Source organism: Polypterus senegalus, chromosome 4 (assembly GCF_016835505.1).
Source record: "Polypterus senegalus isolate Bchr_013 chromosome 4, ASM1683550v1, whole genome shotgun sequence".
NCBI lineage: Eukaryota > Metazoa > Chordata > Cladistia > Polypteriformes > Polypteridae > Polypterus > Polypterus senegalus.
In genome coordinates this window covers 242,843,441-242,867,713 of record NC_053157.1, presented here as the reverse complement: position 1 = coordinate 242,867,713, position 24,273 = coordinate 242,843,441, and the positions used below count along the sequence as shown (strand labels likewise).

Below are 24,273 nucleotides of genomic sequence, written 5' to 3'. Positions count from 1 at the left end.
ATATAATCAAAATTTAGTAGAATAGATGCTGGATTATGTGAATTTCCCCTTGGGATTAATAAAGTATCTATCTATCGATCTAATATGTGCTGTCTTATGCAAATAAATGCCTATTAATTTGTTACAGATTCTAGGTGGACATAACTACACAACAAGGAACTAAGTGATCCATGTGAATTGTTCATAATGTCTACTAAACGTATTTGTTAACTTACAGACAAGTACTAAATATCTCTTTTTTTTTACTTTGGGCAGAGACCATACGCGAGACCCAACTAGGATTTAAACTCATGTCAGCACACCTTACAGATGCAGCAGGGCCAACCACTTTTACACTTTGAGCCAAAGTTGTTCAGCAGGGGCTGAGCAAATCGGCTGCTTACTGCGCAGATCATATACATACAGTATATAGATAGACGCCGCATTCACTGTGTTGCCCAGTCGACACAGCTTGATACGTCAGCTCGTACACCATATTGCGAGTGGCAAAAGTGCCATTTAAACTAATACAGGTAGACATGGAAAACTGGTTTTCTGATGAAAAAACCATAACATTTAAAACAATATCGTTTACATACAACAGATTTTGGTGAATCGTTTACAATCAATTATTTATATCCATTTATACACTAATAATGGCAATTCATAAAAAATAATAATAATTTTAATAATAAATAATAATAATAATAATAATAATAATTCCTCCCATATAAGTAACATTTCTCAGACTGCCTTCTTCCATCTCCGAAACATTTCTAGACTTCATCCTGTTCTTATGCAACACAGTACTAAAGTATTGGTTAATGTCTGAGTCACCTGACGTATAGATTACTGTAATGCTATTCCATCTGGCACCCCATAAAAACGTATCCATCGCTTACAACTTCTTCAAAATTCTGCTGCCAGGATAATAACCTGCTGTTCTAAATCCACTGAACATATCACACCGATTCTCTCTTAACTTCACTGTTAACTATAGAATTCAATACTAAATACCACTCTGAACGTTCAAAGCTCTCCACAACCTCACTGATCTCCTCCAGATTTGCACTCCTCTCGCTCACTCAGATCCTTGTCTGCAGCTCGACTTTCTGTACCCCACGTTGTGCTATGGGAGCTCGAGCGTCTCTCATTGTGCTCCTCAACTTGAGAATTCTCTTCCCTTTTATATACGTCAGCTCGATTCAATAACACATTTTAAAACTGCCAACAAAACTTATCTTTTCAAACTGACATACCAATTGTGAATTTTGCACTGTTACTGCCAGTTATCTTTGTTTGTTTGCTAATTATTGCTTTTTGATTTATCATTCTCTTGTTTTAATTTTACTAATGTTTAATTTTATTGTACGGTGATCTTGAGTGCTAAGATTATAAAACGGGATTTTCTAATGGCCAAATATAACCAAAACAATCGTTCAGTCTTACCTATGAAATGTATTCCCCCTGGATATGGTTTGTAGCGTACAGCGGTTTGTACAATCCCAAGCAGCACAAATTCATTACTTTACGCCACAGCAGTGCCACTCGCAATATGGCGGCGACGTTGACGTACGATGCTGCTGGTCATGCGGAGTCTAGTGATTCTATGTCTATGGCGCGGATGTCAAAGACGTCATGACGCTAGCGTGCTTCAAAATCACGTGACGGGCGCAATTCAAACAAGCCTCAGAACGACGCTTGGAAAGCTCGACATGTCAGTATCGAGCAGCCTATCACTAGTTTGATATTATGAGACCCTCGCGCTCTGACTACTTTATGGCCACATGATCAAGCAAAGGTGCGGAAGGTGAGACAAAGTCTAACGTCGGGATCGCATACGGGTGGGAATGCCAGCAGTGAGGAAGACCATTGTATGCTGAGTGGCTTTAAATTTGAGGAGGTGCCTTGGGTCGCGTGGTTCCCTTTTAAATTTTATGGATTTAGCGCTACGTGGAGGAGAAGGCGGCACAGCAAAAATCTCACCTTCAGGAGTTTACTGTGGATGACGGAGGTCGCGCACTTTTTAGCTGGTGCTACGTTAATTTATTTTCCGGTTGGTGTCCCGTGAAATGTAATGCTACATCTGATTTGGCGGAGGCGCGTTATGTCGGGATCGCTTCTGCTCTTTTCACGCTCGTGTAGTTTTCCGCGCCGCTTCTCCTTTTGATTTCGCGCATGCTCCGAACTGTGGTGTCTGTCGGGCACGCGCTTGTTCAGCCGCTCGCTCCCGCACGGCCCCGTCATTCATTTCTAATTTTTTTCTCGAGCTCCGCGTGTTCTTTGTGTTTTTTCCTCTTTCTTCTAAAGCCGTCATCAGCAAACTTTGTTAAAGTGACGTCGAACGATATAATTTTACAGGCCGCGTTCAGGTTTTATTTCCACCAGTTTGTCTCATACTGAGACCTAGTAAAATAATTGAAATTATTTTATTTTGTATTTTCTTATCCGGAAAGATGCTTGTGCGGTTTTACGGTAACGGGGAGACTTTGATTTGTTTAATGTGAAATAAAAAATACAAACATTACACAAGCTAGTGCTGCTGATGGGATACAGTAAAATCTAGAGCTGGCCTGACAGTTTTTGTTTGTGCTATTTTTAATTGTATTGTTTTATTTAATAATTTGTCCTTTGCAGCTACTTTCGAAATTTCTGTATACTTTTGCTTACTAGAGATGGCCGTGTTAGATACTTTATTAATTCCAAGGGGAAATTCACATAATCCAGCAGCAGTATACTGATACAAAAAAAAACAATATTAAATTAAATAGTAATAAAAATGAAAAAATAAATAAATAAAGCAGACAATAACTTTGAGTAATGTTAGCATTTACTCCCCTGGGTGGAATTAAAGAGTCGCATAGTGTGAGGGAGGACCGATCTCTTCAGTCTGTCACTGAAGCTGCTCCTCTGTCTGGAGATGACACTGTTAAGTGGATGCTGTGGATTCTCCATGATTGACAAGAGTTTGCTTAGTGCACGTCGCTCTGCCACAGATGTTAAACTGTCCAACTTTACTCCTACAATAGAGCCTGCCTTCTTAACAAGTTTGTCCAGGCGTGAGGCGTCTTTCATCTTTACACTGCCTCCCCAGCACACCACCGCGTAGAAGAGGGCACTCGCCACAACCGTCTGGTAGAACATCTGCAGCATCTTATTGCAGATGTTGAAGGATGCCAACCTTCTCAGAAAGTATAGTCGGCTCTGACCTTTCTTACATAGAGCATCAGTATTGGCAGTCCAGTCCAATTTGTCATCCAGCTGCACTCCGAGATATTTATAGGTCTGCACCCTCTGCACACAGTCTCCTCTGATGATCACAGGGTCCATGAGGGGCCTGGGCCTCCTAAAATCCACCACCAGCTCCTTGGTTTTGCTGGTTTTAAGATGTAAGTGGTTTGAGTCGCACCATTTAACAAAGTCTTTGATTAGCTTCCTGTACTCCTCCTCCTGCCCACTCCTGATGCAGCTCACAATAGTAGTGTCATCAGCGAACCTTTGCACGTGGCAGGACTCCGAGTCATATTGGAAGTCTGATGTATATAGATTGAACAGGACCGGAGAAAGTACAGTCAGTCCCCTGCGGCGCCCCTGTATTGCTGAACACAATGTCAGACCTGCAGTTCCCAAGACGCACATATTGAGGTCTGTCTGTAAGACAGTCCACGATCCATGCCACCAGGTGTGAGTCTACTCCCATCTCAGTGAGCTTGTCTCTAAGGAGCAGAGGTTAGATGGTGTTGAAGGCGCTAGAGAAGTCCAAAAACATAATTCTTATAGCACCACTGCCTCTGTCCAAGTGGGAGAGGGTTCGGTGTAGCATATAGATGATGGCATCCTCCGCTCCCACCTTCTCCTGGTATGCAAACTGCAGAGGGTCAAGGGCGTGGTGGACCTGTGGCCTCAGGTGGTGAAGCAGTAGATGCTCCATGGTCGTCTTCAGATGTGAATAAATTAAAATGAAGATCAGGACTCAAGCCAGGGTAGTGGTGAGCCCATCAGGTCTGTTTGCATGTAACCATATGAAGCCATAAAAAATCTGAAATCTGCAGAGCTGTGACTTCACTATTATAGGCTAGAGCTAAACTGTCTGTCCTCATTGTTTACAGTGGCCTCAGGGACCTTGGTGAGCAGATTCTGATGCCCATGTTGGTGAATCCCTGTAGAGCCCACTCCTATTTTTCCCCTCAGACCCTCGTGCCACTAGGTGTGCTTTAGGTACGATTCCTGCTGAAGTCTCTTTTTATAGGGCATGCCCATCTTTTGGTTTTCCACCTCCTCAGTGCTCCATTTCTTTCCCACCTGCTTATCTCTTCCTGCTTTGCTGACTCAGCTGATATCTCCGTGATTTCCACACACAAGTCCCATAGTTGCAGTTCATTAGTTTCTGGTTCAACTTGCAGATTATCCACACTTGATGTATTGACAGACCTTTCTGTGTCAGCAGTGCTGTCAGGATCAGTAAACTCTAAATTATTATACCAATTTCTGCTTTGCCAGCCCAATCTAATACTTTATCTGTATGCCACCATCTCTGTGACACATTTCACAACTCCATCCTGTCCAGTGACATCTGCAGGTCCCTTCCATTCTGCACAGTCCACTCTTTTGTCGTCCACTTTGTCTCAGATTTATCATTTTCAGAATTAACCTGTCTCTGGAGTGCACTCCGTATTCGGTCTGTATAATTTCTGTGAGTGTCTGATTGTGTCTCTCAGGTAGTCCATTATCCCAGGGACTGTATGCAGCGGTGGTCTTTGTTTCAATTTTAAAATTCTCTGCAATCTCTCTGATTCCCCACCATTATCACCAAGTTGTTTCGGAGGAGCTCCATGTACTCTTATCTGAGAACGAATGAATTAATTGTTTCAAAATTTCTGATGGTCTCTTTGTCTTTGCAACACTTCCTGCACTAAAGCATACAAATGTGTCAATGAGGTGAAGACCTTGTACTCCTCTTGGATGCTCATGTTAGTCTATTGCCAACAAAGCCCTAAATATGATGACTTTAATAGACCTGCCATTGCTGTTTCCAAACATGATGGTGCCGTGTAGATAAAGTGTTGTCATATCTACATGGTGGCACTGAAATGCATGCAAATCCCCTTCAATGAGGGTCTGCAATGCACTTTGATCACATCTGAATTGTTTGATTTGGAATTTTAAACTGTGAGGCAGAGGAAGAAATCAAGAGAAATGTGTCTTTGAACCAAACCTCATGGAGGGCACTGTGACCATGAAGTGTGCTCATTATTTTTAATGACTTTATGAAGTTAATTCTACACTTTTATGTTCACAGGGCTTTCCCATTTCACATGGCCATACACTGAGGTGTCTAATGGCCTCCAGCTCCTTTCTGTTCATGTGAGAAGTGAATCTGAGAAGAGAAGGACAGACACTTAAAGAGAGAGAGAAGAGTTTCCCACAGAGCATGGCCTCTGCTAAAGAAGATGGCGTGAATGAAAGAACGGTGGACATTAAAGAAGAGGACTGTGAGTGGCTCTCACGGGAGGATGTGTGTGTGAAGCTGGAGGATCATGAAGAAAGAATTTCAGTTTTTAAAGAGGAGGAGGAGTGCAAGGGGGTGACTACTGCCATTAAAGCTGAGGATCTGAATGATTTCTCCTGTGGTCTTAAACTTCAAAAGCATGAAACTGAGGATATTTTCAAGCAAGAGGCCTGTGAAGAATCTCCATCCAGTTTACAGCCCTGGTCCACTAATACAGGACGACTGGCTACGCAGGAGAATTTTGCAGAGCTGAAATCAGAGTCTGAAGAGAAAATCACAGAGGGAAATGGGAGTGAAGGAGAAGAGTCACCTGGGAGTGTTGAAATAAGTGAGTAATGTGATTAAATATAAAAGAATGCGAGCGTTTATAAGTTCTAACGGTGGATGCTTTGATATTTTTAGAGGATTAAAATGAGAGTGGAAAACACAGTTAATTGAACTTGGATAAAGACCACCTGCTCAGGCCCTTGATAACAAACAATAGGTTACCTAATAAATGATAAATTGGAAAAACTTGGGTGAATAAGGAAAAATCTAAAGTGTTGAGCATCATGAAGTTCAATGAAAATATCAAAAGTCATATTTTGTTAAAGACATTTATATTTCTTAAATTGTGTGACAGTTAAGGTGGAAATGTCCCCAAAAATAAATAAGAATAAAATCCTCACTCCTGTGCACTAAATCAGAGTGAATTTGCTCAAGCCAGTGCACACTTAATATTTTCCTCATCTTTCTAATGGTAATCCCGTGCACTTTGATGTTAACAGTGACAAGAGCTACCTCTACGAGCCATGATGACATTCAGGGGGGCCTCGGGGTCTTCTTTCAGCATCTTGTGTTCCGCTGTCAGCCTGAACTTGCTGGGGTAGCATAGCCTAGACAAGTTGGCAGTGGTCTGAAATCTTCACTTGGAGATGATCTTAGGCCCTTCCGTCTCCCACAGTCCCATCGGGTCAATTTTAGAGTCACCACTCCACTTCATCTGCCTGTTTGTGGGAATGAGGAGAAGAACCAGAATAACCAGAAATGCTATTCAGAGCCCCTGTGTAGAACAACTGTGGGCAGGATTTGACCCCCAGACACCTGAACAATAAAGCAGCTGTGCTAAATACTGTGCCCCACTAACACAGGTGGATATATTTGTATGTTTATTTTTAGGCCAGATTATTTTCTAGAGCAGGGGTCCTCAATCCCAGTCCTGGAGAGCCACAGTGGCTGCAGGTTTTTGTTCTGACCTGGTTGCTTAATTAGAAAGCAATTCTTGCCAATAAAGCACTAACAAGCTATGAAATTAAATTAACTCTGCTATGTCAGGTCATTCTCATATCCTAGATTTTCTTTCCCTTTCTATCATGCAAATGATTTGAAGGCTAAAATGGACGTGTAATTCTCAGTCCTTTACTTTTTTCTCTTCATTTTTCTTCCAAGTATTTAATTAAACCCAATAGTGCCGATAAATACACACAGGTGTAAATGTAAATAAGCTAAATGGAGAAATGCTGCTCTCTCTTGTCATTTGCATGTTATTGATAATAAGGAGCAATTAAAATAGCTGTTTAAGACAAAATTAAGCAATAAGGGCTCAAAATCACTAAAGTAAAGCAGAAATGTTACTTTAGCAATAAGTGCTTTTTATTAAGCAACTGGGTTGGAGCAAAAACCTGCAGCCACTGCGGCTCTCCAGGACCGTGATTGAGGACCCCTGTTCTAGAGGATGTAAATATCATCACATACATTACAGTTAAGAAGAGAAAACCCAAATTCAGACATATTATTGGGTAGGAAGGCAGTGATTAGAGTCTTTAGTGGTGATATTGATCACCCATTCCATTCCATTTAGGATCTGCTGATATCAATAATAATAATATTGTTTTTTTCTCAGATTAATAAATGTATTTTTAACCATTCATAAACTTCACATTCCATAATAAAGTGCTACTGCTTACAGAATACACAAAGAACATTTACCCGTAATGCACACATAATGGAACAAAAACAAGCTAAACAAAACAAAAGGCCTGTCTTAATCATACTCCACATTTCTAATAAAAAAAATGTTCAATTAGATATTTGTAGCTATCTACTACAACAAAAAGAAGACAAGAAAGTCTTGGTGAACGCTTCAGGTTCTTATCTAAGAATATAAGCATCTCTGCATGTTCTGAGGACAGTCTGGTCCTCCTGTCATCCACGACGTGTGCTGCCGTACTGAATAGACCCTCGCTGTCCCCACTCATATAAGGAGGACACAGGTAGGGCGACTTTTATAGGTCCTCCATAAAGCCAGTGGCCCAGCATCTCTTGTTGTATAAGGTTCATGGAGATAAAGATTCACCTCTGATGTTGCTGACTCAAATATTGTTTTCATCTTTATTGACAATTTCTTCATGCATTCTGCACTTCTGTTGGCTGGGAGTTTCTTTGGATCTCTTGGCTGTCTTCTGTCACTGTGTGTGTCTGTGTGGTTGAGACACCGGCACTGAGCAGTTTGTGTTTCAGATTTGCAATCATCTGTGAAATATGTGTCCTTGTACCATTGTTTAATTTTGGGATTAAAAATCATTATGATAATAATATCTGTTACAGAATTCGTAACTGTGTAGTGACTATTCACATTCAATGCTTATTATACATAGTTAGTATTGTTTTATTTAGGTCTAAAATCTAGGCTCATATCATTGTACCCAACAAACAAATAAATGGGCTGTATTATTGTAATATTTCCCTCTACTTACCCTTTACCTGTTTACCCTTTAGCTATACGCAGACAAACAAACCCTAAACCACAACAGAATGACACACACATGCTGATCAACTTCTAGCACTTTAAACCACACAAGTGCTTTTGGAATAACACAGCCTGTCTCTCTTTCAGCACTTCAAGAGGCTTACTTATTATCGGCATAAACAGCATAAAATGTTTAAATCATATCCCGGACCTAAATATTACTTTTGGTCTACAAGAATACATTTAAACATACAAAGGTTCAGCACTCTTGACTATAGACCATTTATCAGCCAAGAATGCCTTACTTTGTCCTGTTCTCTACTATTAAGTGGAGCTCTCCCTCTCAGCCTTAATAAACCTCACAGCACAGACGTAATTGCAAAGCTGCAGCTGCACTTGGTGCTCAAAGAAATCTAACTTATTACTTCAATCACTCTATAAACATTAAGACAAAGTATAGAAAGTTAAAAGAAGCATGGTATTTATTACAGGAATAATAATAATACCGCAGGAACAAAGAATAATAGAAAATAAGTACTGATAGAAAAGTCAGTCTTCTATCTATCTATCGATCTATCTTTGAAAAAGTAACAAATGACAAGGATTGTCCCAGGGCGGCGTTTGATTTAGCAATCGATGTTCATTAAATGCTGTTAACTGACGATTGGATGAAAACTGGTCATACATTTTTTTTTCTTTTTCTTTTTCTTCTCTAACATCGCTCTTCCATCGTCGATATTTCTTTTCTTCTGACGTTGCTTTTAAATGGGGCATATTTATTATGAAGTTTCATGCCGTGGTTTCACAACACGTGATTGTTGCATGCATCTGATTGGCTGGCTTGTCAATATGATGGATGAATTTTGATCAAACTCTTTAATCCATCTTTTCCCAGATAATAAAATTGTTTGATATTTCCTCATGTGTTCCTTTTTCCAGGCTGTAAACCAAATTGTTGTCCCAGGTGTCCATCCATAAAGTTATCAATAGCCTGAGGTATTAGCTCAGTCTTCCTTTCCCAAGCTGTGATACCAATTTAGCACTCTGCTGTGAACAGCTGTTATAAAAGTGAGGTGTAAGGGAAGAGTCTCCTACATCTGAATTCGTCTTGTTGGGAATGAGCAAAATATAATAATAAAAATATAGAGAATAATTTGTAGATTTTATTCACCATAACACTCCACCCCAATTTTGGTCAGACAAACTAAAGACTAACTGTGAGTCCTTCAAACTCTTGGCCGTCCAGGTTGGTAGTGCGTTCCCATGCCCTTCCAGTCGCCTCCTACTGCCCAAGTACTCTTCAAATGTCAAAGGACATTTGAAGTACAGTACTTTACAGCTCCTACAATTAGCAGAAAAAGAGAAATCTATCAGCAGATGAAGTTCTTATGGTAGGATCCCATCAGATATACTGCAAACATTGCCATTGCCTTTTCATAATGATTCCATAAGCATTCTGAATCCTTAGCTAGTTGATGCTTGTAACTCGTGTTCTGTTATTTCTGCAGCTCTTGTCTTTATTTCTTCAAGTGACAGAGATGCTGTATACAAGATGGAAGCTGGATTGCCTAAATCTTAAATACCTATTTCATGTTCAACTGATGTTTCAATTCCAAATTAGTAATTTCCATATTTCTATGTTTCACTTAAACAATCCTAACTATTAACTCCACCCCTGGACCCCTAAACACGATTCAATCTGTTTAAGCTACAATTAGAGTTGCTATACAAACAACAGAAATGTTTTATAATGTCTTTGCATCTGATTACAAAATGAATGGTCATAGGAAGGAACATGTATTCCTCAAACGAGGCCTTCGTTAGAGAGATCTGTCTGCCACCAATTATGGCTAGAATACATTGGGACATCCTGCATGGGGCCTCAAGTGTCTTCCCATCCAACAGATCACCACTGGAAGATGCACAAACAGGCGGACACCCTCTCCTGTTTCCTCCTTGACCCTACTTGGTGTTTATATTAAATGCCTCCTTCAATTTTTTAGTGTCCTTCCCTAATGTGGTTACTTTTCCATTCAAAAACTAAAAATTAACTATGACCTACTGCATTGTACATTATATTACATTTCCATGGTTTCATATAAATTCTACAGTTCTGAACTCCATTTTATACAGTGTAGGTTACTAGTTTGTCAAAAGGCCCAAAACTTCTCTAAATTTAGTTGTTCTATTTTTTTCAAGCTTTCTTTACCTTATTGTTTTTGTAGCACACATTATTGGACCATTTTAACTCACTAAATAATAACATTAACAAAACAGCAAATCTTACATTCTAGTTTAGAATTGGAAGCTGAAATGATTCTGATTAATTTAGCTTTAATGTCCAATTCCTCAAGTTATATTTCTGGTTTCATGGTTCCCTCTGAGACATGCACTTCCCCCAATTCCTAACTATGGTAACCATTAAGGGCACACCAGGTGTGAGGTGGTTTGTGGCGTGGTGGTTAGCTCCGCTGTAGTTAGCCTGGTGGAATCCCAGAACTCGGTGCCATTTGCCACCCCTTCAAATGTAGGAAAAGTTATAGTGCACCCTGAGCACAAGCCTTTGGAGGACCACCAGAGGAATGTTAACTCCTTCCATGCTGGAGCATCACTTCCACAGTCACAGATACTGTTGTGTAGCTCCCTGCAGTGCAGCATCTTGCCTCTAAGTGACTAAGATTATAGTCCTTAGGGCATCCAGCATTCCATTTACCCCCCCACTTTGTACTCACTTAGCACATTACAGGCCTCTTTACTGCTTTTCAACCACTGGCCTTCACTCGTGCCCCTTTACACCTTTCCACAAAGCACAGAAAATATCTATAGCCCCCAACTAATGGGCCTCAAAAAGGTGGAGGGAAATAGCCTGTTTCATAGTTACCATTAAAACACAAGACATTACAGTATATTGATATTTAACCCACCCTAGAATGGCCATCGCTGTAAGTCACTTAATTCAATATAGTGAGCCATACATCAATATACAGGCTACAAAAATTAAAACAAATGCTAAATAAGGCATAACCTATCTGTCTAGGCCTTTTGGACAAAGTGATTCCCTCATAGTCTTTTTGATTGTCTTGATCATTATCCTCCCTTTGGGCCCTATAAAATCCCTAAAAAAAAAAAAAAGTGTCCTAAACTGTCCTGTCTTGCCCTTAGAAACCAGCTTCCCTCTGCATGCAGTCAATCCCATGTTATGTGCTTATGGAAAAGAACACTTCGCTTTGGTCTCTCATTGTCCAGTTGTTCTTGTCTTGTCTTCTGTCCAATGCTTGACAATGACGGTGATACAGTCCCACGGCCTCTTTCAATTAAAAGGCCCAAAAATTTTGATCTTCCTTCAAAAGGGCTTTTGTGTAAAAAACCCCCCTGCGACACCCCCCTTTTTTTTTTTTCAAGACTTATTATCCTACATAATGTTCTTCCGTTTATTTTCTACTACATTAAATGGCAGCCTCTTCATACCATTTCAGCTCCTTATTGTCTGTTCCTACTATTAAGGCCCTCAGCTATAACCAGCACAGACGTAATTGCAAAGCTGCAGCTGCACTTGGTGCTCAAAGAAATCTAACTTATTACTTCAATCACTCTATAAACATTAAGACAAAGTATAGAAAGTTAAAAGAAGCATGGTATTTATTACAGGAATAATAATAATACCGCAGGAACAAAGAATAATAGAAAATAAGTACTGATAGAAAAGTCAGTCTTCTATCTATCTATCGATCTATCTTTGAAAAGTAACAAATGACAAGGATTGTCCCAGGCGTTTTGATTTAGCAATCGATGTTCATTAAATGCTGTTAACTGGCGATTGGATGAAAACTGGTCATACATTTTTTCTTTTTCTTTTCTTCTCTAACATCGCTCTTCCATCGCCATCATATTTCTTTTCTTCTGACGTTGCTTTTAAATGGGGCATATTTATTATGAAGTTTCATGCCGTGGTTTCACAACACGTGATTGTTGCATGCATCTGATTGGCTGGCTTGTCAATATGATGGATGAATTTTGATCAAACTCTTTAATCCATCTTTTCCCAGATAATAAAATTGTTTGATATTTCCTCATGTGTTCCTTTTTCCAGGCTGTAAACCAAATTGTTGTCCCAGGTGTCCATCCATAAAGTTATCAATAGCCTGAGGTATTAGCTCAGTCTTCCTTTCCCAAGCTGTGATACCAATTTAGCACTCTGCTGTGAACAGCTGTTATAAAAGTGAGGTGTAAGGGAAGAGTCTCCTACATCTGAATTCGTCTTGTTGGGAATGAGCAAAATATAATAATAAAAATATAGAGAATAATTTGTAGATTTTATTCACCATAACACTCCACCCCAATTTTGGTCAGACAAACTAAAGACTAACTGTGAGTCCTTCAAACTCTTGGCCGTCCAGGTTGGTAGTGCTTCCCATGCCCTTCCAGTCGCCTCCTACTGCCCATACTCTTCAAATGTCAAAGGACATTTGAAGTACAGTACTACAGCTCCTACAATTAGCAGAAAAGAGAAATCTATCAGCAGATGAAGTTCTTATGGTAGGATCCCATCAGATATACTGCAAACATTGCCATTGCCTTTTCATAATGATTCCATAAGCATTCTGAATCCTTAGCTAGTTGATGCTTGTAACTCGTGTTCTGTTATTTCTGCAGCTCTTGTCTTTATTTCTTCAAGTGACAGAGATGCTGTATACAAGATGGAAGCTGGATTGCCTAAATCTTAAATACCTATTTCATGTTCAACTGATGTTTCAATTCCAAATTAGTAATTTCCATATTTCTATGTTTCACTTAAACAATCCTAACTATTAACTCCACCCCTGGACCCCTAAACACGATTCAATCTGTTTAAGCTACAATTAGAGTTGCTATACAAACAACAGAAATGTTTTATAATGTCTTTGCATCTGATTACAAAATGAATGGTCATAGGAAGGAACATGTATTCCTCAAACGAGGCCTTCGTTAGAGAGATCTGTCTGCCACCAATTATGGCTAGAATACATTGGGACATCCTGCATGGGGCCTCAAGTGTCTTCCCATCCAACAGATCACCACTGGAAGATGCACAAACAGGCGGACACCCTCTCCTGTTTCCTCCTTGACCCTACTTGGTGTTTATATTAAATGCCTCCTTCAATTTTTTAGTGTCCTTCCCTAATGTGGTTACTTTTCCATTCAAAAACTAAAAATTAACTATGACCTACTGCATTGTACATTATATTACATTTCCATGGTTTCATATAAATTCTACAGTTCTGAACTCCATTTTATACAGTGTAGGTTACTAGTTTGTCAAAAGGCCCAAAAACTTCTCTAAATTTAGTTGTTCTATTTTTTTCAAGCTTTCTTTACCTTATTGTTTTTGTAGCACACATTATTGGACCATTTTAACTCACTAAATAATAACATTAACAAAACAGCAAATCTTACATTCTAGTTTAGAATTGGAAGCTGAAATGATTCTGATTAATTTAGCTTTAATGTCCAATTCCTCAAGTTATATTTCTGGTTTCATGGTTCCCTCTGAGACATGCACTTCCCCCAATTCCTAACTATGGTAACCATTAAGGGCACACCAGGTGTGAGGTGGTTTGTGGCGTGGTGGTTAGCTCCGCTGTAGTTAGCCTGGTGGAATCCCAGAACTCGGTGCCATTTGCCACCCCTTCAAATGTAGGAAAAGTTATAGTGCACCCTGAGCACAAGCCTTTGGAGGACCACCAGAGGAATGTTAACTCCTTCCATGCTGGAGCATCACTTCCACAGTCACAGATACTGTTGTGTAGCTCCCTGCAGTGCAGCATCTTGCCTCTAAGTGACTAAGATTATAGTCCTTAGGGCATCCAGCATTCCATTTACCCCCCCACTTTGTACTCACTTAGCACATTACAGGCCTCTTTACTGCTTTTCAACCACTGGCCTTCACTCGTGCCCCTTTACACCTTTCCACAAAGCACAGAAAATATCTATAGCCCCCAACTAAGACATGTTCTCTGCTGCTGCTAGCTGCTCTCACCACGACGCTCACCCCGCCACCATAAAACGCCTCTGCCTGTTTTGTCTGCACAACTAGCAACATACTTGAGTGACTGCCTCCTGTCCCATCAGCAATCTGCACTGCTATAAACTCCGCTCCCGTGTACAGCGTAACAGCTGTGCGTCCTTTACTTTTAAGAAAACCGGCTCTCTTATCAGCAAGCAGATATGAGAGTGCAGAGATCTGCAACAAACTAAGTTCTCCTGCATTTATTACCCGTTTCTCAGGGTCAAAAGATCCTGCAATTAAAGCACGTACTTTAACTCTGAGTGGTTGTTGCTTAAACTGTATGGCATTTTCTTTATACATCGCTAAACGTACTGCTAGCTGCTCGCAAGATTTTGGCCAGGTATTACTCATCTTTCTTGCTTTCTTATCTATTTGCTTTATCCTGTCTGATCAGCAGGCAAGTGCAGGTTTTCTATTTTAGCCGACTTTGTTTCCGTTTTATGTAGAGACAGCTTATCTACGTCTTTGACTAGCGTGATTGCTGCGGTTGACTCCACCCTCCACAGAGAAAGCACAACAGCCTCCGATTCTACACTCTCTACAGCCGCTGCTGCTATGTTTAAAGTTGCCATTAACGTTGCTGTTGGGGTTTCTGCCTCCGTTTTTAGTGGAGAAAATACAGCTTTAACAGCTGATTCTACCGTACACCTAAAAAAACTTTAGAAATGCTGTTGATGCACACTGACATGTGCCAGCTGTATGCCAGCATGTGATTACAGCATATCCGCCACCTTTGGATGATCCATCCCTGTTTTTGAAAAATTTAACCAAACACACAAAAATGCAACACATGATTACTCCAGCAACTCTGCTCGCAGCGCCAAAAATGTATTATTGTAGTATTTCCCTCTACTTACCCTTTACCTGTTTTCTCATGGGTAAGTATACTCGTCAAGTTCGTTTTTGGGTTGGTCTACTGTTGCACTTTAAGATGAACACACACATGCATAGCTATATGCATACACACAGACTCTAACCACAACAGTGCCCCATGAATGACACACACATGTTGATTAACCTTTAGCGCTTTAAACCACACAGCTGCTTTAAGAATAACACAGCCTGTCGCTCAGCACTTCAAGAGACTTACTTATTATCGGCATGAACAACAGACGATGTTTTAATGATATCTCAGACCTAAATATTACTACAAGAATACATCTAAACATACAAAAGAACAGCACTCTTGACTTTAAGCCATTTATCAGCCAAGAATACCTTCTTTACATACTGTTCCCTACTATTGAGTGGAGCTCTCGCAGCACAGAGGTAATGGAAAATATCTGGCTGCACCAGGTGCTCAAAGAAATCTAACTTATTACTTCAATCACTCTATAGACATTAAGACAAGCATAGAAAGTTAAAAGAAGCATGGTATTTATTACAGGAATAATAAAAATTCCACTGAAACAAAGAATAATAGAAAGTACAGTAGCCTCCCGCTTAAGTATGCATATTTTTCCTTAAAATTCTGGGTTCAAGATTTATTAGTTAAGCATGTCATTAATCGTCAGTTGGCAAAGGTTTTGAAGTTTCTTGTGTTTGGCTTTGAGGGAGACAGCCCGGATCTTGCTCTGAAATGATTCAAATGATTTCTTAAGATCATTGAATGTATCACCAGCTTCAATTTGAACTTCAGAGCAGCTGATCCTCGATGTCGAGAACCTACTTGTAAAGGGATGCAAACCCCTGAAATACAGCTCCACTTTCTAAACCGGCATTCAAGCCTTGAGGATCAACGTCGTCATCATCATCATCCATCACCATTTCAACAATTTTCATTGACTCCAAAAGCTCTTCAAGATCTTCCAATACCAATTTTGCTTAGCTTTGAGATGATTTCGGAGCATTGAGACTCATTGAGACACTTGCCGTTTGCTTTCTTTGACATCATAGCGAAATGCAAGCTATTTGGGAGTGGCGGCTAAGTATGCACAAACTTCGCATGTTCAAGTTGCGTACTTAAGCAGGAGACTACTGTAAGTACTGATAGAAAAGTCTGGTTATATATGATGTGTCTTTAGAAAAAGCTTATGAAAAAGTTAGATGACAGCACCAGAATATGTAAATACCACAGATTGAGTGGCCAGACCATAAATGGCACCTCAATGTGATGAAGTAACTCCAACCAGTGTGCCACCACTTTACTTGTACTGTTTCATTTATTTTAATAGATGGGTAGTGCTTAGGAATTTGGACTTTAAACCCTGAAGTTGCAGGTTCAAATTCAGCTATTGACACCATGTGACCACAATCAAGTAATATGACCTGCCTATGCTCCAGTTGGAAGAACAAGAGAAATGTAACCAATTGTGTCTGAAATGTTGTAAGTCACCTTGGATTAACATGTCAGGAAAATAATTATAATTATAGTTAAAATGTTTGTGTTATTGCAGATTTACAGAAGAATGGCAGCTTCTCTCCACCTTCATTTGGTCAGCACTCTCTTCAATACAATGTTAAAGGTTTAAAGAAATCCGCAAGAGGATCAGAGAACCTGACAGCAGCCTTTTTGCAGTGCAGTTCTTTCCCTGCTACTGGAGTAACACAGACAGAAGCCATCAGAACTGATCGACAGCAAGTGGAGAAAGAAATCCAAATTCATACTGGAAAAAAATGTTTGGAATGTGGCAAACAATTCACACAGAAAAGTCTTCTTAATAAGCATATGAAGATTCACACTGGAGAAAAACCATATTGTTGTCATGAATGTGGTAAGTCGTTCTTAACACGAAGCATTCTTCAAAGACACAGAAGAATCCACACAGGAGAAAAACCTCATTGCTGTCCAGAATGTACTAAGTCATTCTCACGTATAAGCAGTCTTAAGAGGCACAGAAGAATCCACACAGGAGAAAAACCTCATTGCTGTTCAGAATGTGGTAAGTCATTCTCACGTATAAGCAGTCTTCAGAGGCACAGAAAACTCCACATTGTAGAAAAACCTCATTGTTGTACGGAATGTGGTAATTCATTCTCACAAATAAGCGATCTTAAGATGCACAGAAGAATCCACACAGGAGAAAAACCTCATTGCTGTTCAGAATGTGCTAAGTCGTTCTTATGGAGAAGTGAACTTCAGAGGCACAGGAGAATCCACACAGGAGAAAAACGTCATTGTTGTACAGAATGTGGTAATTCATTCTCACAAATAAGTGATCTAAAGATGCACAGAAGAATCCACACAGGAGAAAAACCTCATTGTTGTCCAGATTGTGGTAAGTCGTTCTCACAAATAAGTGATCTAAAGGTGCACAGAAGAATCCACACAGGAGAAAAACGTCATTGTTGTCATGAATGTGGCAAACAGTTTTCTGACAAACACAGTTCTCAAAGGCACACACAAATTCATACTGAAGAGAAGCCATATTGCTGTTCTCAATGTGGAAAAGGTTTTTCAACATTAGCAGTTTAAAAAGGCATGCACAAACTGACGCTGGGGAGAAAAAGCAGTATGTATGTTCTGAATATGGCAAATGTTTTGAAAGACAGAACATTCTCCATTCACATGCCAAAATCCATAATGAAGAAAAATCTTATGTGACAAATGATTCTCCTGTCAAAATACGTGCCACAACAGGATCCACATCGGAGAGAAGCAGTACACCTGTTCTGAAAGTGGTAAAGGATACTCTTCCAGAAAAAGGTTTCGGAGACGCACACAAACTCATAATGGAGTAAAGCCTGTCCCAGAAATGACAAATGATCTTTGTATTGGCTCCTAGGGCAAAAAAAAAAATTAAAAATAAAGAAAAATCTTTTGAATGAGCAAAAAGGACTCCTGTTTAAATTACAGCAACATTTATTTATATAGCACATTTTCATACAAATAATGCACCTCAAAGTGCTTTACATGATGAAGAAAGAGAAAAAAGACAAAATAAATAAAAAATAGAATAAGGGAACACTAATTAACATAGAAAAAAGTAAGGTCTGATGGCCAGGGAGGACAGAAAAAACAAAAAAAAAACACTCCAGATGGCTGGAGATAAAAATAAAATCTGCAGGGGTTCCAGGCCATGAGACCACCCAGCTCCCTCTAGGCATTCTACGTAACATCAATGACCTCAATCAGTCCTCATGGTATTCAGGGTTCTCGGGGAAGAACTTGATGATGACGGTCATATGGACTTCTGGCCTTTAATCCATCAATGGAGAGACATCGCAGTGTTCTGATCAGGTGGTGGTGGCACAGGTCACCACCGCAAAACTGGAAAAAGAACAGAAGAGAAAGTATGGGTTAGTTCGGATTTTGAATATGAATACCATGAATAATAATGATAATTGAATATACTGTACAGAGCATCAGGATTAAACTAAGATGAAGCTATGAGAAGACCATTTTAATGTAATGTGTTTTCAGCAGTGTTTTAAAAGTGCTCCACTGTATTAGCCTGGCAAATTCCTAATAATAATAATAATAATAATAATAATAATACATTTTATTTGAAGCATCTTTCAAAAAACTCAAGGTCACTGTACAATCAGATAAAAAATAAACATTCAATAATTAAAAAAATTAAAATCCAAATAAAACAACACCAGCAACAATTACAGTGAACAAGCAATTTTGAACAGATGAGTTTTAAGATTAGCCTGAAATTGGTGAAAGGTAGTCATATTCCTAAGATAAGCAGGTAATGAGTTCCATAAAGAGGGAGCCGATCTGCTAAATGCTCGGTATCCCATCGTGACAAGACGTGCTGGTGGATTATTTAAGTTGATGGAAGAAGAGGATCTGAGCATGCGAGAGGGTTTAGTGACTTGTAGGAGCTGAGAGAGATATGTAGGGGCAAGATTATGAATAGCCTTATATGTAAGGACTAAAATTTTATAGTTGACCCTAAACTTTATTGGCAGCCAATGAAGCTGCTGAATAACAGGTGTAATGTGATCAGAATAGGGTGTTTTATTAATTATACGAGCAGCCGAATTCTAAACAAGTTGAAGTTTATGTAGTAACTTTTGGGGCAGACCAAAGAGAAGTGAGTTGCAATAGTCCAGGCGGGAGGTGAAGAAACTGTTGACTAAAAAAGCAGTAGAGTGATTTGACAAAGATGGACGCAGGCGATTAATGTTACGCAGGTGGAAGTAAGCTGCTTGAGTAACAGGACTAATGTGAGACTGAAAAGACAACGTGCTATCCAGAATTACACCAAGGCTTTTTATCTGATCTGTACAGGTAACAGATGTGTTGTCTATTAATACTGAGATCTTTGATGCCTTCGCAATTGCAGATTTCGTGCCCATAAGAAGCACCTCAGTTTTATTAGAGTTCAACTGTAAGAAGTTAGAAGAAAACCAAGACTTGATCTCAGCAAGGCAGTCAGTAAGTGAGGATGGTGGAAGCGATACAGATGGTGAAGTTGAGATATATAACTGGGTATCATCTGCGTAACAAAAGTTTATCTTCCATTTACGAAACATGACACCCAAAGGAAGCAGATAAATGATAAAAAGCAAGGGGCCAAGGACAGAACCTTGAGGAACCCCAGATACTATGGGAGTGGGAGTAGAGGTACATGTGTCCAGCTGAATGAATTGAGTTCTGTCTGTAAGATATGACTTAAACCAAGTTAACGGAATGTGAGAAATACCTAGTGCAGATAACCTTTTTAGTAAGGTGGAATAACAGACAGTGTCAAATGCAGCATTGAGGTCAAGAAGAACAAGGACTGTGATTAGCCCTGAGTCTGCAGCCACTAAAAGATCATTAGTGATCTTAATTAGTGCTGTCTCAGTGCTGTGAAAACGTCGAAAGCCTGACTGGAATGGTTTGTATAAACTGTTAGCAGATAAATGCTGATGTAGTTGGGAAGCCACAGTTTTTTCATGAACCTTTGAAATAAAAGGAAGATTAGAAATTGGTCGAAAGTTATTAAAGTCAGTAGGGTCAACCCCAGGTTTTTTCAGTAAGGGGTGAATCACTGCAGTTTTCATAGACTGGTGAACAATTCCGGTGGAAAGTGATGAGTGAATAATTGAAACAACAAGAGGAGCTAGCGAGGGAAGGCAGGCTTTAACCAGAACAGTGGGAATTGGATCCAGGTAACCGGTCGAAGGCTTAGAGCTATTGATGAGATCCATGATTTCTGAGGTGGAGGGAAGCTCAAACATAGAAAATGAATGAGTAGGAGGAGGAAAATCATCAATGGTGGAGTCAATAGCAGCAGAGCCTAAATTATAATGTATTGCCTGGATTTTATCATTAAAGAATGTCATTAAGGTGTTACAGAATTCGTTAGAAAGGCAGTGCAAGGAAAGAGAGTCTGGAGGGCTTGTTAGCGATCTGAACAGGGAAAAAAGTGTTCCAGAGTTCCCCTTGTTGGAAGAAATTAGGGCAGTAAAATAGGCAGCTTTAGCATGTCGTATGCTGTCCCTATAGTGATGCATATGGCTGAAATACTTCTCTTTATGAACATTAAGACCTGTCTTCTTGTAGAACCGTTCTAACTGCCGACCTTTAGATTTTAAAATGTGCAAAGTTGGTGTAAACCATGGGGCAGTATGTGTAAATGAAACTAATCGGATTTTGAATGGGGCTACCGAATTCAAAATGTCAAGAAGTCCTTCATTATAAAAGTTAACTAAATCTGACAGAGAAATAGTTTGTAATGATTCCACAAATGTATCAATACCTAACTGAAAATTGTCCATGTTGATATTTTTAAGATTCCTAAAAGTTATTACACGTTGAGGTTTGATGGTGTAGATGGTAAGAGTCATATTAAATGTAAGAAGAAAATGATCTGAAGAGGGAAATTCTTCCGCAGTACAATCATTCGGAGTGAGTCCAGTACAGCAAATCAAATCCAAGATATGTCCTTTGAAATGTGTCGGGGTTTCCATAAACTGCTGAAAGTCAAAGTTATCAAGGCAAGAAATAAAATCTCTGGTCGCCAAGGACTTACTATTGGCAGGCTATTCCAGATTTTAGGTGCATAACAGCAGAAGGCCGCCCGCCTCACCACTTCTTTTAAGTTTAGCTCTTGGAATTCTAAGCAGACACTAATTTGAAGATCTAAGGTTACAATTTGGAATGTAAGGTGTAAGACATTCCGAAATATAAGACGGAACGAGATTATTTAAGGCTTTGTAAACCATGAGCAGGATTTTAAAGTCAATTCTAAATGGCACAGGAAACCAGTGTAGTGACATCAAAACTGGAGCGATGTGCGTAGATATTCTTTTCCTAGTTAAGATTCTAGCAGCTGTATTCTGCACTCGTTGCAATCAATTTATGTCTTTTTTGGGTAGTCTTGAGAGGAGAGTATTACAGTAATCTAGTGTGACAGATAGGGGCCGCTGTCGTCCTCTTGAACTCTCAGACAATACGTCAGACACCAGATAAAAGTTCAAATTATGAATTTATTTGAACAATAACATGCACAAAGCACCCTCCTCTCCACCATACTCATAAATACACTACAATAATCAATAACAATACAATCCTCCACTCCTAGACACGTTGCCACCCTGCCACCCAGCTCAGCTCCCAGTCTGGGGATTTCCCAGAGTCCTTTATATTCCCTGACCCAGAAGTGTTTCGATCCTTCAGTCCATGTGACCTCCTATCACTTCCAGGTCAGGGAATAAGTCCTCTTCTTCATCCCGGAAGTACGTCATTCTCTCTGTCGCCTTGACTAAGACGTACTTCCGGGTTATAGGTGAATCCACAGTCTCTGTGTCTTCCTGCAGCGTCCCCTGGAGGTCCTCATGGTATCCAGCAGGGCTGTGATGAAAAACTCCACTGTCCATAATGCCCTGCTGGAACTCGGGGCACCTCCATGTTGCATGCAGGGCTCCACCTGACGGCCTGGGGGTATTGGCCGGGATGAAAGGCCGGCTATATCCCACACTAGTCGACTGAAAACAAAAGTGTGGATTAATTTCTCAGCATCTTGCAATGTTATAAGAAGTCTAACTTTTGTTATATTTCTTAAGTGGAAAAATGCTGTCCTAATAAACTGATTAATATGTGATTTAAATTCAGGTCAGAGTCAATAGTTACCCCTAAATTCCTTACCTCCATTTTGAGTTTTAATCCAATGCATCAAGTTTATTTCTAATAACCTCATTATATCCATTATTGCCAATCACTAAAATTAGTTAATAAGTACATAAGAATAGTGTAGAAAACACTGAAAGTGGCAAACAGATTTTAGATTTAAGGTAACCTCAGAGCCACATATGAATTCACACTGGAATACAACACATACTTCACAAACAGCAAGAATCTTCAACAACATTGTTGTCCTAAAGGTGGTTAACGCTTTCAGACAGCAGTGATCTTTATTGTCATAATTGACTGGCTTATTTGCTGTAAGCCTCTTAGCTGTTCTGAATGTTGAAAATGGTCCTCCTGTATCAGTCGTTATCAGCAACATGTAAGATTTCAGGAAGGACTCAGAAACTGTACTGCCAGTACCTCAACCATACAGGGACTGGTCATCTCTGCACCAGTGATGTGATATAAGATGGTGAACAATACAAACACCAGACAACAGAATGAGGTAGCAACAGTACTGTGCAGTGATAACAACTTCAACCACAGAACACAACTGAAAAAGTTCAATGTAATAATGGAAAAAAATGGAGATCTCAAATCAAATGCACCGTGTAGTACCAACTACCAGGAGGTGCCACTGACAACAAGGGGAATATTTTTGTTTCGGAGCTTTGGAAATGGGGCCTTATCTGAGTAGCAATGAACTTCTACCATCTCTGGGATGTCATCTGATGGCTGACGCCTGGGCTGAGTGCAGACAGCCGTTCTTAACCCTGATAATGAAGAAGTCATTTAGTGACATCAGCTGACAACCAATGCTGTGCAATCAGATACTGGGGAGGGACAGTCGAGGAGGACAGGAGTCTAAAAAGAGAGCTGTCACATGACAGACCAATGTAGAGGGGCTTTATAAGACTTTTACGTTAATTTAGGTTATCATTTATAAATTATGAGTCTTTACAAACCAAACACATTCATCAGCTGTGTGTCAAGGGGGAGTCCAAAAGTGGGTATTTAAGAAGATCGAAATACAAATAAAATGAAACATTCATTAAGTTTGTATTTCATTTTTTGACACATACTTTAAACATTTCATTTAATTGATGTTCTCAAATGTGTGAGTATAGCTTGACTCTTACAAGGACTTATCTAAAAAGGGTACATTGGCCATGAAATGCAAGAAAGAAGAAAATATAATAAGTGTAAACCACAAAATGAAGAGGTGACATCAATGAGAAATACTCAGAGGTGATGTGGACAAAATCAGAAAGGACAGTACAGAAAAGGCAGGTACCAACTGAAAACAAAACAAGAAAGCTGATTGGTGGGAAGACCTCTCAGTCACTCCTGAGTGAACTGTTGAAAATAGCCATGCCAAGTAGACTTTAAAGTTCATGTGTTTTTGATTTCAAATCTGTGACCATGCACTGAATAAGTCTGTTATTTATCAGTTAGCATGTTCTGAAACTGTAATGTCATCACAAAGATCACACAAACACATAATGTGCCATTTGTGATCAATCACATTTGTTGATTTTTATGTCACCATTCATCAGTCCTGTATAGAGTGCCACTTCCAGATCAGCAACCCCTCTGCACCCCGTAGCACATTTGGACTTTGGGACTGGAGCACAAAGTGGATGGCACTCTGAGAAGGACAGACTTGTAAGACGTGAACAAAGCCAGCTGCCCTCCCTCATCTGTCTTCATTCAGAAGGACTCACCTGAGTGGTGGGATTGTTCTGCGGCGCTCCTGTTAGCCGACATTTCATCACCTTGCTTTCTGCGTTTCATCTGATAACCAGCAGAGTTAATCAAAGATGAGCCAGTCCTGTTACAATGTGAATGTTCTTGACATTATGTTTTGCTTTAAATTTTTGTTCTGCTTCTTTAATTTGAGGTCTTGGAGGCCTTGTACATTAGAGATTATTAATACATGAGCATTTGAATTGACAATTAATAAACTGTTTTTATTGCTAAATTGTGATTGTGGCCTGTTGCCA

At 39.7% G+C, this 24,273-nt stretch overlaps 1 protein-coding gene across 2 annotated transcripts; it reads left to right on the top strand.

The window, feature by feature from the left end:
* The first annotated feature begins 1,656 nt into the window (after positions 1 to 1,656).
* Positions 1,657 to 18,126, top strand: LOC120528367 (zinc finger protein 260-like). 2 transcript variants are annotated; one of them, XM_039752518.1, is made up of 3 exons: positions 1,657 to 1,780; positions 5,279 to 5,816; positions 16,659 to 18,126. In XM_039752518.1, the coding sequence occupies exons 2-3, from the start codon at positions 5,411 to 5,413 to the stop codon at positions 17,675 to 17,677; spliced, it is 1,425 nt and encodes a 474-aa protein (XP_039608452.1). In that variant the 5' UTR covers positions 1,657 to 1,780; positions 5,279 to 5,410; the 3' UTR covers positions 17,678 to 18,126. The 2 variants fall into 2 exon arrangements, with proteins under 2 accessions (XP_039608452.1, XP_039608451.1); XM_039752517.1 differs by having other exon boundaries at positions 1,657 to 1,789.
* Positions 18,127 to 24,273: the final 6,147 nt, after the last annotated feature.

What these genes read in the sequence shown, in the direction of transcription:
- LOC120528367 (XM_039752518.1), top strand. Translation starts at nt 5,411, where the DNA reads ATGGCCTCTGCTAAAGAAGATGGCGTGAATGAAAGAACGGTGGACATT. An exon ending in ACCTGGGAGTGTTGAAATAA is followed by an intron (nt 5,817 to 16,658) that starts GTGAGTAATGTG and finishes GTGTTATTGCAG; the next exon opens with ATTTACAGAAGAATGGCAGC.